This window comes from Symsagittifera roscoffensis, chromosome 3 (assembly GCF_963678635.1).
Source record: "Symsagittifera roscoffensis chromosome 3, txSymRosc1.1, whole genome shotgun sequence".
Classification (NCBI taxonomy): Eukaryota; Metazoa; Xenacoelomorpha; order Acoela; family Convolutidae; genus Symsagittifera; species Symsagittifera roscoffensis.
The window spans coordinates 10,373,794-10,389,792 of NC_087064.1; the positions used below are offsets into that span (position 1 = coordinate 10,373,794).

General features: G+C 36.2%; 2 protein-coding genes across 2 annotated transcripts; both read left to right on the plus strand.

Annotated features, from left to right (window-relative positions):
• Window positions 1-169: 169 nt before the first annotated feature.
• On the plus strand, window positions 170-10,849 carry LOC134842905 (telomere length regulation protein TEL2 homolog). Its single transcript, XM_063859427.1, has 7 exons — window positions 170-658; window positions 728-1,009; window positions 1,132-1,412; window positions 2,688-2,901; window positions 7,240-7,764; window positions 9,925-10,069; window positions 10,285-10,849. The coding sequence occupies exons 1-7, from the start codon at window positions 186-188 to the stop codon at window positions 10,792-10,794; spliced, it is 2,430 nt and encodes an 809-aa protein (XP_063715497.1). The 5' UTR covers window positions 170-185; the 3' UTR covers window positions 10,795-10,849.
• Window positions 10,850-11,117: 268 nt separating this feature from the next.
• Window positions 11,118-15,991, plus strand: LOC134842107 (WD repeat-containing protein WRAP73-like). Its single transcript, XM_063858294.1, has 7 exons — window positions 11,118-11,570; window positions 11,705-11,868; window positions 13,412-13,508; window positions 13,792-14,002; window positions 14,404-14,530; window positions 14,795-15,070; window positions 15,403-15,991. The coding sequence occupies exons 1-7, from the start codon at window positions 11,141-11,143 to the stop codon at window positions 15,634-15,636; spliced, it is 1,539 nt and encodes a 512-aa protein (XP_063714364.1). The 5' UTR covers window positions 11,118-11,140; the 3' UTR covers window positions 15,637-15,991.
• Window positions 15,992-15,999: the final 8 nt, after the last annotated feature.

The window sequence follows — 15,999 nt, forward strand, 5'->3', positions numbered from 1 at the left end:
TGTCGATTTTAATCAAACACACGCATCCTGTTCTCAAATTCACTCTCTTTACATGTCATCGCACAGCTTCCAATTCTGAAACTTTTCTACTCATTTGTTTCAATCAAAATGCCATTTTAATTTTGGTAATATTTGTCCAATTAATAAATATGGTATTTGTTTCAGATTTTGCCGATGTTTGAAAGATGGTAGAAACAGAAAAGAGTTTGAGTCCCGCAAACCTGAAAAAGTATACGGACGAAGGTCGATTACCGTTGAATGTCAAACGGGAAATAATTCCATGTTTGGTGGAAAGCTCAGTGGGTTGTCAAGAAAACGAGGAGCTAAACGGAGTCACTTCTGCTATGCTTCATGAAGCATTTTGGCTAAGTCCCATATGTGAATCAATTTTCATCCTTTGTTCAGAGCTGAAGCCTAAGCCATTGCAGCTTTCTAGAGCTGAAATTGTGCTGAAGGAGTTTTATACATTCTTTAAGAATGACCAGAAAATAACCGAACTTTTTGCAGAAATGAGTTTCATCCAAACTGATGTCGAAAAGATGAACGCTTCTATGTGTTCGGATCAACTTATTAATATACCCGATATTGTTTCGAACGTTTTGGAGAAAACTTCGAATGAAAAGTGGGACAATTTGCAAGGTGACAAATATTTCAAAAGGTTTCTGTACTCAAATGTAAAAAAAAATAATGCTCCATGATTTGTTGTTTGAAGTTTTGGTTGTTTAAGGTTATTCGAAGCTGTAGTTGTGCTCATCAAAACAAACCCGCTTTTTGGAATTAAAAAAGTAGATTTCTCAGTTCTATCGTATTTCATTTCGAAGAGTTGCAAAAGAGCAAAATGTGTCAAGTTTGTTCTTTCACCGCTGGTTCATTACGTGACGAATTTGGATCCTGACGACTATGTGGCTAGACGCTCTCTTTGGCAGCTTTCGGCTAATTGCCCCAAAGAGTACCTGGATACATTTGTTACTTCTATTCTGAAAGTTTGCTCTTCGTGGAAAAATGTTAGGTCAGTTAAAAATTACACAATTAGTTTTTCTCAATATTGGTAACCTAGATAAAAATGATATGATTAAAGTCTAGAATAGCTTTAAAGCAAAGTTGACACGCCATAAGATTTATTTTTTTTAGCTCAATACTCGGAGATCTTGTGATTCAATGCGAAATCTGTCGTCATATTTTATTCACAAAGCTAGTTTCTGACCGCTATTTTGAAGATGACCAGCTCATATGCAACTTGTTGGGGTACTTTTTGGGTCCAGAAACCAGCAGATTGGAGATTTTCGACCTGTTTCTTACTGAAGTATGCAAGGTCTGGGCCGATCCCTTTGTGGTGCTGTATGTACCATACGAGCAATTGCTGTACATAAACAAAATTGCAGCTCTAGGAATCCAGAAACACCCCAGTCCAGGTTTGCTTACACTAGCGCTCAACGGATTGTATTAGTACGAACCTTCTTGTTTTCTAATCTACCTCGCAAACTAAATTTTCATTAGAAGTGTTCACTTATTTGGAAATTTCATTGGAAATTGCATAGCATCGGTTCTCTGCTTCATTTGTGGCTAGTGTTTGGTGATTATTAAGCGTCCGTGGCTGTGTAGTTTAGTGTGTGAGACTGTTAATTCCTAGGTCGCAAGTTCGAATCTCAGACGTAGCCGGAATCCGAATTTGTACTATTTAGAGGCTTATTTCTAATTTTTCTTATTGCTCTTTATAGAGCTGCTTTTTGTGTTCTCGCAAGTGTTTTCGAAACAAAGCTTCGCCTCTGTGAAATTTTGAGTTCTTCGCTGAAATATATGATGTTACTCAATTTCACACTATCAATTCTACGTTAAAATTTCACTGAAAAACCGAAAGGCAAAAACCAGTTTTTCTCGACACTGAGAAAGCTTTCTCTAAAGAAAGTTTGCTGGAATCATAAGCACGACTGGAAAGGCTAGTTGACCCCCTGAATTTAACTTCCGTGTAAGCTTTCTTTGAAGAACTTACAATCATGCGGAAAAAATCTCATCTTATGCAGTAGTTCCTTCCCTTTTGGAGAATGGTCGGCAGGGTTGCATGATTAAAATCAACTTGATTTAAATCAATGATTTAAATCGGATTTTAATCGTAGAATAAAAATCAACCCTTGTGTTATCCTACCGAGTGCCGCGGTAAACATACAACCCAGCTTGCAGTATTTACATTGGTTACGTAATTCGCTCTTCATAGCATTCTTTTAACTGGAAAAGTTTTTCAGCACTTTCGGATTTATCCATTCCAGTCTCAGAAATTGACTGGGAATAGACAATTATGGGTAACTTGTGTTCTTCTTTCGGATGCTGAATCAGTAATTTTGCGTAAATTAATTGATTCTTGAAACAAAAACGTTTCCAATAAAAATCGAAAAAATCAAATCGGATTTAAATCAATCGAGAATATACATCAGATTTTTATGCAACCCTGATGGTCGGAACAGTAATTTATTATTGAAAGAGCCATCAAGTACTAATGAATTGACACAGGTCGTATGGTTTTTGCTTCGTGCCAATATTTGAACCTGAAAAGATGGTGGCTCGAACTAATTCTGTTGAAACCTAAAGCTTCAAGGAAAGGTGGAACATCCAATTTAGTGTAAATTGAACCGTGATGTTTCGGCTTTCTCAGTAATTTATTTTATTATTTTGACAGCGATTGTTTTGTTAAGCTGAATGGGGGAAGAGATGTAGCCACCGAATAATGGAGGGAATCACCATTTACCTCAAGAGTTCAGTGGAAAGAGTACGTGTAATGGGCTCATACGTAGGACAGCTTCTCTGCAATGCGATCAATAAAGGCGCTAAATCGAAGTTGGACCTCCCGAAAACATCAACTACTGACCATTTCATTAAACAGATTGATCAATTGGTCAAGCTATACGAGTAAGTTATACTGTGCTACTAAGGTGTAATTATTTTTTGATATAGCGAGTGTTTAAAAACACGTTTCTCATTACCCCTGCGTTTAGCAAGGGTGTTGCAACAGGGTACTTGTCTTAAACTACTTTGCTCCCCGGGTACTAGACAAACTACTTTGTTCTCAAGATTTCGCACGTGAGCAAGGGTAGTGCCATCGGGTACAAGACTTTTGCCCGTAAATAACTTTGTTCACGGAATGGTCAATTTTGTAGGAATGGTAAATTTCAAGATATGCTCAATTTCTGAAAATTCAAATGGAACTATCTCATCTGAGTAAATAGCTGGAATAAGTTTCGGGAACTAATTGTTTTTTTTTAAATAATAATCTTGAAAAAATGTTAATTTTTTGGGATTCGTGTTTTTCAGCCTAGCTTCTGTCGGTTCATTTTCCGTTTCTTTAAATGGCGTTAATATTATCTAGTACTTGTTTTTATCGCCCTGCTTTGTGAAGCATGGATTTGTTTTGATTCTGTAAATACTATTAGTATAATTGAAAGTTCTGTAATTTGTCATGAAGCAAGTCTGATTTAGAATATTTTTTTGAAGATTTTTTTCCAATTAAATGGTTTCGGCTGATTTTGTATCGGCTTTGTCAACTGTGAGAAACTTTTTGACTCTTCGTAGAAACTACCCTGTCCAATTTGAGAAGAAACGTTCACTCGAAAGAACCCGTTGCGATAATCTTTCTTGGATAGAAGCAGCGATTCCTAGATTTTTTGTAAGAAAAAGGTTATCTTTGGGAAGATTCCTTTTTCTCAATTACTTTCTTAGAGAAGCAGCTTTTTGAAATTGCACATTTATTCCGCATCAGTATAACAAATTCCAAAATTATCAAACAGCCAGCTCCTGCCTTATCTGGACCACTAGTTATTTTTTATCGAGACAAGCGAACATTTTGGTTCATTCGATTTTTTTCTTCAATTTTTTCGACTTCTTTTGTATTTTATCGCAAGTGGCGCGAAGCTTTGTTTCGCATCTGTGATCAACTTGCTTTTAAATAAGATCAAAGTCAATCAGCCGTCCAGCAGATCCGGCGTAGAAGTAAAACACCTGGTTAAGACGACAAAGGCTTGTGGTTCGGAATCGGCATGTACCTGTTTTTTGGTAGCTAGAAGTTTTCTGCTTCTTCAGACTATCGTCCTTCTGTTCATTTTTGTCGGTTACGTTCCCGTAGCTCGAATTTTTTTAGGAACCGATGGACGTAGTTCAGATTCTAATATAGGGCGCGATGATATTTTTTTCAGTAAACGTTTAAAATTTCAGGCTCAATTTTTTCTTTCGCGGGTTGTTAAAAGGAAGATGAACTCCACTATCGAACAGCAGAACTGTAAAAGGTTACTACAAACGTGATCGATTTTTAGTTTCGAAAGTCGAGTTTAATTTTCGAACTTCCCATCGAAATAAAGATTCAACTTATTGATCCCGTTTTCTCAAATAGGGTTATTTTTTTTCAAAAAAAGCCAATCATTAGTTGTTCGAGCTTTTCAAAGAGGCTCAAGGGAATCTATTTTTTTCTTTGATTTTCGAAACGAGATTTTTCAAAAAAAAACAAGTCAGTATTTTTTTTATTTGTGTTCATTGACTCTTTTCCAACTGTCTGTTGGCTATGTTTGAAGGTTCAGGTATCTTCTAAGTTTCTGAATGCCATTTCCAAAGCCCCCTGGTACAAGTATTATAGTTACGTGTAGTTTTAATTTTTTGAAAACTCTGATGAAAATTTATCAAATCAAAAAAATCTGTTATTTGAAACCCATGAATTTTTTATGTGCACAGGTTTTTTTTATATATGCTCTATCGATTAATGCGCACAGAATTTTTTTTCACACATGAGATTACTATGCTCGCGATAAGCAAGCAGAAACAATTCGGAACATCCCTTTTTCTTTTATCCTTTTCTCAAATCTGCTTTTCGTCAACCAATAGACATAATTTGATGCCTGCATATCAGATACCCGTTATGTTTACGCTTGCGATTAGCAAGCCTTATCAAATTGGAATATAAAGTTGTTTTTCGGGTTAAAAACTAGTCTACAAAATCAGTTTAATCAGTAAACTGACTGCAAAATCAGTTTAATCAGTAAGCATCGCCTTCTATTCAGTGGCTTCAGGTTCCTTCCCATTTCCAGTTTCCTTCCCTATGGTTTGGGGTCGCGTCTCAACCGGACCTTGTTTTTTTGCAATTGATTTTTTTTTGTAAAAATTGAATTGTCAAACTTTCGTTTCTCTGCTCAAATTTTGTCGGCTAAGTTGACACATCACGATTTTTGCTTGTGCTATTTGTAACTTTCACTGTAGTTTTTCAGGGAGGGACTTGAAAGGTTAAACGAAAATTTTAAAAGTTTTTTTTCGGTTCAACTGGTGTCTGCTCAAAGATTGTCGACTTAGTGGACACATCACTGACTTTTCTTGTGCTGTAAGCAACTTTTATTGCACAATTGTAGTTTCAATTGAGACTCAAAACCTACATTCTTTTTTGAATTTTTTTTCGGCTCAAATTGTTTCTGCTCAAAGAATGTCGGCTTTGTTTCCTCTTCATAAGTTTTGTTCCGTTGCCTATTTAGTATTCAATTGTTGGCATGCTCACCTACAGTGAACTGTCATCGAGACATACTAAAATTTGAATATTGGTAGACCTAGTTTTTTTAACATTTCCGAATTTTTCATTTTTTGCTACTTTTGTTTGTTGTATCGCTCTGTTTCAATTTTCTAATTGTCAGTTGTAATTTAACTAACTTCTATTTGGATTAATTCGCGTTTTTTCTTTTTAAATTTTTCTTGTTCAACGGTGGTCTGCTCAAAAAATATCGGTTTTGTTACCGCTGTTTAAGCTTTGTCTCGATGAAATTCCAACTCAATTTTCTAAGGTAAGAAAATTCAAGACAAATTTATGAAAGTTGTGGTAGATTTAGCTTTTCTCGGCACTCCAAAACTTTTGCCTTGCCAAAGCTCGGCCTAGCCTCTGTGTAAATGCTTTCTTTGAACTAGTTTTTCAGTTTTTGAAGCCATTTGTTTGCAATAGTCAGTAAAATTATACTGAATTCTGATGATACATTCCATTAAGTTAGGTTATTTTGTCTTCGTGCATTTTTTGCGGGTTACCGAATTTCCTTTCAGTTTGTATGAATTAAGCTGATATAGAGCTAATTCAATATACAATATAATACAGGGCCAGTTCATTTTTTTAACATCAGTTGGCATCATTTTTTAATTAAAAATGTGTCTTTGTCAAAACTTTGCAAAATGTCATCTTTGCTCCTTGTATTGTTTTTTTTAATCAATGCTGATTTCAAATAATCCAATGAAACGTGCAAAGATGCTTTTTCAGACTCGTTTTTCTGAAAACAACAAAATTTTCAGAAAAAAACTTGCTTAAAATGTTACTAGAAACTTTATGTTGCAGTTGTTAATGCGACATTTTGGTAAAGACACATCTCCTACAGTAAGTCAATTAGTTTGACTTAATGTTAAGCAAACAAATAGTGCCAACGGGTGCAAAATAGTATGAATTGGCCCTATACTTTATGCTTAACGCTGAGCCAAATGAATGGACCTCTTAAGATAAAATTTTTAGTAACATTGTTAGCAACTTTTGTTTTATTACTTTTGGATTTAATTTCACCCAATTTCAGAGAGCGAGTTTTAAGATGTCAATTTTACTCCTTTTATCGGGTTGTATTGAATCAGCACTGTATGAGCTTAATTCATACAAATTGCAGTGAAAGTTCGATACTCTGCAAAAAATCATGGACAGAAAATAACCCATCTTAATGAAATGCATCATCAGTTTTTGGCATAAATTTTACCGACTGTTGCAAAAAGAATTGATTCAATAATTTAAGTACCACTTCAATGAGAGAAGATGAAAAGAAATGTGTTTTTAAAACACCTTTTGTTCGTTGATGTGGTTTTCCTAAAAGAATCCGAAGTTTCTTTAGATATATTCAGGTCTACCACAACCTGACCAAATTTGGCTGCAATAGTGGTACCACGTAAAAGTTCTAAACGCAAAAAAACGGCCTTGAGTCGCAAAAAAAAAACAGCTTCGCACAGCAAAATAACACTGTCTGGAATGTGGGGAGATAATACAAATGGACTATCCTCGACAGGACTGTTAAGGCCTACTGATAGCTCCTCTGCGATTCGCAGGAACTACAATTATTATTATTAATTATTATATTATTTCGAAAAATCAGATATCGCGTAGGTTATAACGTATAAACTAACTGTTATAATTTCATTGAGGGTTATTATTTCAAGTGTTAATGCTTTGATGCTTTTAGCTTCAATTGATATCTTTTTCAGAACACAGGAATCCATTGCTCCTCCGGATTCCAAGAGCTCAACTAATGAAGATAACAAACAAGGTACATCACATGAGAAGAACAGTATTGATGAAAATACGAAAGTTACTTCAAAGCAGAATTTGGACAGCGATGATGATGATGATGATGATGATGATTTTACACCTTATGACATGTCAAATGACACTCCCCAGATCAAGTTCCAGAAGTCGGCCTACCTTCAAGACATCATCAATGGACTCTCAAGTAGTCCCAGTAGCGACAGCGCTGCAAAACATACAGCCGCTGACCTATTCGAACAAACTATAATTGACGCAAAAGATATTATTCTAAGATCAGATCAAGTTGCGATTGATGAAATGTGCCTGGACGTTGCGAAGGTTCTAATGCACGTTGAAGACAAATATGCAACTCCTGAATTCGAGACTCTGAGAGTCAATGCACTGGGTTCTATACTGCAGCGACAACCGAAGAAAGTGTCTGGGTTTCTGATTGATATGTTCTACGAAGCTAACTTCTCAATAAGGTGTGAAATGAATTAGTCATTTCTGGTATTTTTTCTTCCCTCGCTTTAAATTACTCTTGCTATGGCAAGGGTTTTAAAATCGGCTACTAGACCTTTCTCCGATAACCAAGTTTGTCTAAATTTGAGTATGCCAGCACAACTGTCGAGATGCTGATGAGAGGTGCGCTCGAAAGATCAATTTATCGGAAATCTCAATTACGAATTGCATACAAAAGCCGAATTTTCGGAGCTCGGGTGGAGACTTCGTTACAAAAAAATTGCACAACCGTTTTTTTGTGTCGACAGTCGCCTACTCAATTATTTTTGGCTCAGTAATTGCTTTGTTTCAGTGGTAATTTATTACTTGCATTTGGCTGTCTCGACTTAACATAAAATTAATTCTACTAGAGACAAATATGACATAGAAATTTTGAAAGCCATTTTTTTGGACTGTGAGGCTTCCTTCTCAATTTCTGTCGGCTAGTTGAATTCTGTATCATAAACCCTTTGAAAGCCTTTGAAAAGAGAAAATTTTATCATGACTAATCTATAAGAAATGTTTTGAAATTTTTGTTCACGTAAGCAAAAGTATCCAATCCTAATTTTGCTCTACTAAAGAGGTTAGTTAATTTTATTTTTTTTGTTATCTTCTTTTTGAACCTCTTTTAAATGTAGTGATTTTATTGAGTGTGAAAGAGCGAAATTTTTCATCGCTTAATTTCGCAGTGTGGTTTTTTGTTTTCAAGAAAAAGTCTTGACAGTTGTTCATGCTCAAGTTTTAATTTTTTTTTCATGTTTTTGAAAAGTAGATGAGCGTAGTGAAGGCTTTTAGATAAGTGGTGATTCATTCACGCTAAAATTTGATTTTCCTTGTTCTGATTATTGTTTTTCTAAGTTTAGTTCTTTTCTTTGTTAAAAGGAATACAAACTCCACTATCGAGCAGCAAAAATGTAAAGTTCTCGAGAATTGTGATTGGCTTCTTTTCTTCCAAAGCGGGTTTTAATTTTCAGATTTCCCAACAATAAAAAAAACTATCTACTGATCCATTTTTCTCAAATTGAGTTAATTTTGTTAAGCTTGCAATTAGTAGGCGTTATCAAATCGGAATATAGACTTATTTTCGGGTTAACGACTAACAAAATCAGTTGGCATGTCTGTTTTAATGGATTGACCCGCAACTGATATTTTTTGAACATGACTGCTGAAGTTTTCTTCGATTTTAATTGTTGCTTTTCAATCTACTCTAATTTGTTTTTTACCTTTTTTATAACTCAAAAGCTCTTACAGCAATTTTCGGCCTAAAAGTTGTCTGCTGAAGTGTTGTCTGCTCAATTACCGCTTGATGAATGGTGTTTTTCAATACTTGTTCAGCTTGGGCAATTGTGTTTCTCAGTATCTTTACTCAAATTCAACCGCCTTCGATAGTTTTTTGAATAGCTTTCTATTTTTGTTGTATCGCGAATGGTGTGAAACTTTGCTTTGGCTCTGCGTCAATCATAAAATCTAATTGAAATTCAAAGAGCTTTAAGGCCATATATTTTTTAACGAAAGTTTTTTTTTATAATAATCATAATAATAAATTGTTTCCAAACGATATCTAGTTACAGAGTGATTTATAAATACAAATTAGAATCGTATTTATAAATTTTTATAAATAACTCTGTTACTAGATATCATTTGGTTTCTTAGAGTTCATTGACGTTTTTCCAACTGTGTGTTGGCTACGTTTTCTTTTGAAAGGCATTTCGAGTCCAATTGCTAAATGGGGAATTTTGCTGACCAATAACAAAAGTGCAAATGGAAGGAAAAATATGAATGGCATAACTTACGGAAGTTGATTTTTTTTGGAAAGGCAAAAAAAATGAAAAAATACAGCGGAATGAAAATTTCTATAAACGCAGATATCTTTAATTAGGTTCTTTTTTATGAAAATTTTTTTTCAATCATACATGATTCTCGAAATTCAAAGAGCATCAAACTGAATCAATTTCAAAGTTTGGAAAATTTCAAGTATATAATTTTTGTCGGTTTCCTTGAGTTCATTGGAACTTTTCCAACTGTCTGTTGGCAATGCTATTAATTAATTGTTTTTGTTTTTATTGACAGTTTTCCAAAATCTGAGGTCAGTAAAACTTGCTCATAAAACAGCTGGTGAAAATAATGAATCGTCTCACTTTTAGACACAGACTGGATATTCTGCAGGCCATCAGAATGGCAGCAGCTGAATTGTCCGAGCTCAAAGTAGACACTTCAGAAGATTCTAGAAGCAATCTGGACAAGGGTGGAAACATGGAACAGGATTGGAGAGCCACTGTCGATCAGAGGGTATGATATATGCTATTATTTACTCTCATAATATAACAGCTGAATACGCACTTAAATGGGTAGCTGAAAAGTGCCTGGAACGCTGTCAAATATTCGAGTTAATGACAAAATATTCTTCGTTACGCAAAATAAACTTAAATAAATTTTGACAAATATTCAGTTCTATGGGTATAATAGAAGTTTTATAGAACATGTGTTATGATGTGGCCTTTTAGGTGTTAGCCAAGACGAAATTCTTCCACAAAGTCAAACCGAAGAAGAAAATTATAACTGAGAACAAGTTTTCACAAGTGTGTGGTTCTTTTTTCTTTCCGTTTCTGGCCAAATACGATCAGCCTATCGCTACTCTTAGACTACTTAATGAAGACAGTCAAGTCTTTTCGAACCTTCTTTATACAATGGGAATTGTATTGCATTACTCTGTGAATACTCCTTGTGCTATGAAAATGGCAAAAGAGTTGATTGGTGATTTTTGCCAGCAGCATTTGAACCACGCCGACGCTTGTGTCAGACAATCAGTGTGGTTTTGTGCATTGGTAGCTTTGACTGCGGTAAACTCGGCAGAGCTAATTTTAGCCGATGAAAGTTTGACAGACGGTTTTATGAAGTACAGAATTGCGGCGGCGTATGTACGCGAGAATGACCCGCACTCCGAATGCAGATTGTTAGCCGAACAGTTCCTGGTGAATTTAAATGAAGTTGTAAAGCAGGTTTCAAGCGGATAATATCTGCATGCATAGTTCTTGTTATTTTAAATCGAATATTAATTTATGATTACAAGGCCGTTTTTCGACAATCATTTTCGACAAAAATTGCAATTTTGAAACAAAACGGGTTTTCATCGTAAAAGATAGAATTCAAGCAACAATTTTACAGGTGATCTCATTTCAAATCTACCTCGAAATCCAAAATTAGGATGCTTTGAGAGAACTAAAAAATAAATTGAATTGAATTATTTACGTAACATTAAATGTCGAATGCTTAGTTTTGATGGTCACTTGACCAAACAAAATGATGAATGCATTTTTAAATAATTTGTTTCAGAAGTAGCATGTTTAATTAATCACAAGCATGAACTTCTCAGACTCTTTCAATAGCAACAATAGACTCTGTCACTTCTCACCTGATGGGACCTCTCTTGCACACGTAGACGGACACTACAAGTTATTCATCCGAAATGCACGCACTCTCACAGTCCAACAAATGTTCACGTGTCTGGACGAAATTTCACACATCAGTTGGTCCCCAGACTCATCGATGGTATTATGTGCAATGTACAAAAGAGCTCTGGTGCAGATATTCTCTCTTGAAAATACAGACTGGACATGTAAGATAGACGAAGGATCTTACGGTCTGGTCTCGGCTGTCTGGAGTTCGGACAGTCTCTCGGTTCTGACGACTTCTGAGTTTAGTTTGAGAATCACTGTTTGGTCTCTGACGACTAAAAGTGTGGCCTATATCAAGTACCCGAAAGCGATTCCTGCTCCGATACAGTTTTCAGGTAGGTCTATAGGACAGAATGTTTTTAAACATAGTCTTTAAAAAGCACAGAATGTTTTTAACCAGTCTTAAAAAAGTAGAGGAATTCAAGAAAATCCAAGTTTATAAGGAACTGTTACTCGTTTTTCTGTACAGAAGATGGCCAGTACATGGCACTGGCTGAGAGAAGGGAGTGTGCGGACCATGTGTCTGTGTTCCTGGTGTCTAACTGGACCCTGGCCTCCCACTTCGCCACTGAGAGCAGCGACCTCCAGTCCATCAGGTGGACACCAGACTCAGTCACAATTGCTGTGCTAGATGTAAGTTAGCATCTCGTTCTGGTTATGATAGTTTTGCGAAGAGTACTGAAAGAGATGAGCGGTGATTTTCCATTAAAGACAATATTGAGCTAACGAGTATGTTTTGAAATTCTCGTTAGCTAGAAAATGGGCCTGTTGTTTCCTAAAATGATCGATGAAGTACTCAACTTACAAGTAAAAATGATTTGATTTTTATGGGTGCTTATACAAGAGCAGTATTGATCGTGTAGCATCCAAGTTGTTATTACGCTTGCGATTAGCAAGCGTTATCAAATCGGAATGTAGACTTTTTTTCGGGTTAACAACTAGTCTTACAAAATCAGTTGACATGCTCTTCAGCTGACATGCTCAATTTCTTGAAAATTCAAATTTAACTAATGGCTGGGTACTATTTACTACAGGGTAGTTTCAGGGGGGACTTGAAACTTTTGAAATTTTTTACACTTTTGAAGGCCTTGTTTCCGCTTCGATTTTCGGCCTTGTTTTCGCTTCGTAAGTTTTGTTCAGTTGCTAATTTGAATTTCAAATATCTTGCTTGGCATGTTTGCCTAGAATTCTTATTTGATAAAAACATGTATTATGAAAGTGTAAAAGTTTTTCATTTTCCCCTCAATAAGCCGTTATTTCCATTTTTTTCTACACGTAAAATTATGGCCCTCGGAATAGTCCTGAGGTTGTGGGTTCATTGGAGATAACGGATAGTGAGAGGATCTCCTGCATTAGTTGTCACCGGTAATTTTTTACACAAAAAGTTATCGTCCTCGCAAATGTTAAATTTTGATTTTTTGACCGTTTTTTTTTCTAAATTTTTTGAATTTAACAAAAAAAACCCTCTCATATCTGAGATCTTGGTTTCAATCCAAAGAGCGGGTTGTGGGAAGCTTCTTTGCATACAATACTACACCCAAATTTTTTTAATGATACAAAAAATAATGGGTTCGGAAAAGTCAAAATGTTTTGACTGTTGAAATTTTTGGCTTTTCTCGAGAACTACCCTGCCAAACCTAGATTTTTTGGCTTCAATCGAAATAAAAGATTGGTTGAATCTCTTAAGCGGCTACGACCAACTTTCTTTTAAACAAAAAGCCATGATTATCGGAAATGTCAACTTACTGATTTGTTGACCGTTTTTTGGATTTTTCTCGATAACTATCCTGCCATTTCTGATATCATAGGTTTAATCTACCCAACAGATTTTTGAAAGTTTTTTTTTTACTCTACTCGAAAATTCCGTGCCAATTCTCAGGTTAAGTGTTCGATCGAAAACCCCGTTTTGAAAATCTTCTTTGCTTAAGCATTTTGTCCCGCATCAGTATAAGAAATACGTACCGCTAGATTTCTGAGCCTTAGGTGTCGTTCATCGAGACCTAAGAAAATTTTGGTGCACCTAATTTTTTCAACATTTTTTGTTGACTTATGCTTTTTTATGATTATGTTGTATCGCAAGTGGTGCGAAGCTGCGCTTCGCCTCTGTGTATATTTCACTGTTGTATACAATTAATGACAATTTGTATAATAACTGATTTAACTTCTTCTGTTGCAGACGTGTACTGAAGTACGTCTTCTTTTCTACTCTGTTTTGGGCCATCTAGTGTCCAAAATGGAGCCATACCTGAACGGTCTCGGAATTAAAACAATAGGTGAGCCATTTGTTTTCACAAATCAGTTATTTTACCCAGTTTGGGTAACGAAGCTAAGTCGATAACAAAACTAAACCTTGATTACAAAAGTAAATCTAGATAACACTACTAAGACGTTTCTCATAATCTGGCAGAGGCACTAAATTTATAAACAGGCTTTCAAGGTTTACTGATTAGAAAATTCTTTAAATTGATTTCTGATGGATCTAAATCACTGTGAAAGCGCTAAATAAAAACTTTTTCAAAAAAAATGAAAATAACGAGTCGTTATATTTTTTTTCAGCTTTTTCGCCGTCTGGTCAGCTGGCAGCTGCGGGCTTCTACAATCAGTCAATCCACATCATCCCTCACATGACCTGGAAGTCAATCACGAGACTAAAGCACCCCTCTGCCATTACAGCCCCCACCCCAAAACCACCAAATCCCCCAACTAGTGCAGAAAATACAACAGCCTCATCAATGACCGCTGACAGTACAGCAGTTTCTTGTACCGGGTTAGTGGGCTGGGGCTTCAAGCCTTAGGAAGATCTGACAACTGAGAGTTTTGTTATAACAAAAGAAAGAATTAGTGAAACTTGTCAATATTTGAACGGCATTGAAAGCAAGTAGTTTGCGACACATTTATTTGAATGATATAAAAAATTGGCGGCGATGGTTTTAACTTAACGCTATGGGAACAAGTATAAGGTAGATTCTGCTGAAACACTGAAAGATCGCCCGCAAGAACAGAAATAGCTCTTGTGAGTCCCCCTTCCCCAACCCCCATCTCACACGTTGACGAAAATAGTTTGTTGCATGAACCATTGATTTAAATTAGGAAAATCATCGCTCATACCAATACAGCTGGGACGGTAAAAGAACCAAAAAACAATTAGTGCATGTGTTGTGATTTCAGGGAGACCGCTGCTGGAAGGAAGAAAGAATTTGTGACAGTGTACAAAGAGACAGACTACAGGATGGATGTGTTGAGTGCATCTCCTATTGTGAACATGCAGCCCAGTGGACCACTCAAGGTCAAACAGGTGAGCACAGATCTTGAGGCGACAATTCGCTGCAGAGTAATTTGCTGTAACAATAGTATAAGTAAATCTAATTGAAGTAAGATCATATATTTTTTCTTTGAAATAAATTCGAAAGTTGAAATTTTTTCATAAATTAAGTTTTTTTTTGTAGTTCCTTGCATGCATTACTCTTTTCCAATTGTCAGCTGGCAATGTTAACGATTTCCCGCAATATGGGGACGAGGGTAGTTAACTACATCCAAGTGTGCAAATATACGACTCTAGGTGAGATACGAGTTAGTGGAACAGCGACCTTTTGACATCCCCTTCACGACTCCGGACCCTGAGAAGCCGAATCCGAAGCTGGGTCCGGGTCTGCTCTCATTCAGCTGCAACGGACTCTATTTAATGTCGAGGAACGACAACCAGCCATGCACAGTCTACATCTGGAACATCCGTACGCTCTCATTGGACAGTGTTCTGCAGCACAACGAACCAATCACAGCAGCCCAGTGGGATCCAGTGCATTGTAGACTGGCAATGCTAACTGGCACTCCAAAGGTCAGTGTGTCTCTCGCAAGGAAATTATTTTGTATAAAATATTCAATTGATTTTCTTTGTATATCCACTTTAATCTGGAATTTTACAGTGCATGTTATACCTGATTTATAATTATTAGAAATATTTTCAATTAGAAAAGGAAAAGTGTTGAAAAAGAGATAGTTTTTCGATAGACCCGAAAACTTTTCCCTTCAATAAAGTGCCCAAACACGGGATAACGCTATGGTTATTATTGTCTTATTTGCACCGCTTCGTTTGTCTGCAGTGAATTGGAAGTGTTACTTCAACCCTCAACTGCGCATTTCTTCTGTAATGCGCAATTGTCGCTATAGGTGTTTATGTGGAGTCCGGAGGGCTGTATGGCAGTGCGAATAGTGGAGACAGGTAGGAGTGTGCCAAATGGAGTGGACATCCGCTGGCATCCGGATGGACACCATCTGGCAGTCATCGCCAAACACGCATTCTTCATGTGCTACATCCAACAACCTCAACAACACTTACAATCTCGAAATGGAAAAGAAAGTGGAGCTCCGTTACAGGTGCAGCAGAAAGTGCTGGAAGCGTGAAAAGTGCTGGATCGCTTTGAACAAGAGTTACAGAGTGAATATGAACGAATGATATCTGGCAACCGTGCCGAGACAATGTGCGCATTCAAAGCTAAATGAGGATTTTTATGATCCTGACTATAACTGAATAAGATATGTATTCCGGATTTCTAATTGTTTTGCTTGAAAACAACTAAAAGCCACACAACTCTTTGTTCGCAATATTGTCCAAGTTCATCACAATGTGTGCCGTAGATTTATCATCAACAGTTTCACATGCTTTTTTAAAGTTTTCATTTGCCATTCTTTGTTTTTGTGCATTGAGCAATGCTTGTACAGATTGTAAATAGTGATTGAATTCAAATTTGTTATTGAAGCTCATTT

Coding starts and splice junctions, on each gene's coding strand:
- LOC134842905 (XM_063859427.1), top strand. CDS start 186: ATGGTAGAAACAGAAAAGAGTTTGAGTCCCGCAAACCTGAAAAAGTAT. Junction 2,902..7,239: donor CAATTGGTCAAGCTATACGA/GTAAGTTATACT, acceptor TATCTTTTTCAG/AACACAGGAATCCATTGCTC. Junction 10,070..10,284: donor GAGCCACTGTCGATCAGAGG/GTATGATATATG, acceptor GTGGCCTTTTAG/GTGTTAGCCAAGACGAAATT.
- LOC134842107 (XM_063858294.1), top strand. CDS start 11,141: ATGAACTTCTCAGACTCTTTCAATAGCAACAATAGACTCTGTCACTTC. Junction 11,869..13,411: donor TCACAATTGCTGTGCTAGAT/GTAAGTTAGCAT, acceptor CTTCTGTTGCAG/ACGTGTACTGAAGTACGTCT. Junction 15,071..15,402: donor TGCTAACTGGCACTCCAAAG/GTCAGTGTGTCT, acceptor TTGTCGCTATAG/GTGTTTATGTGGAGTCCGGA.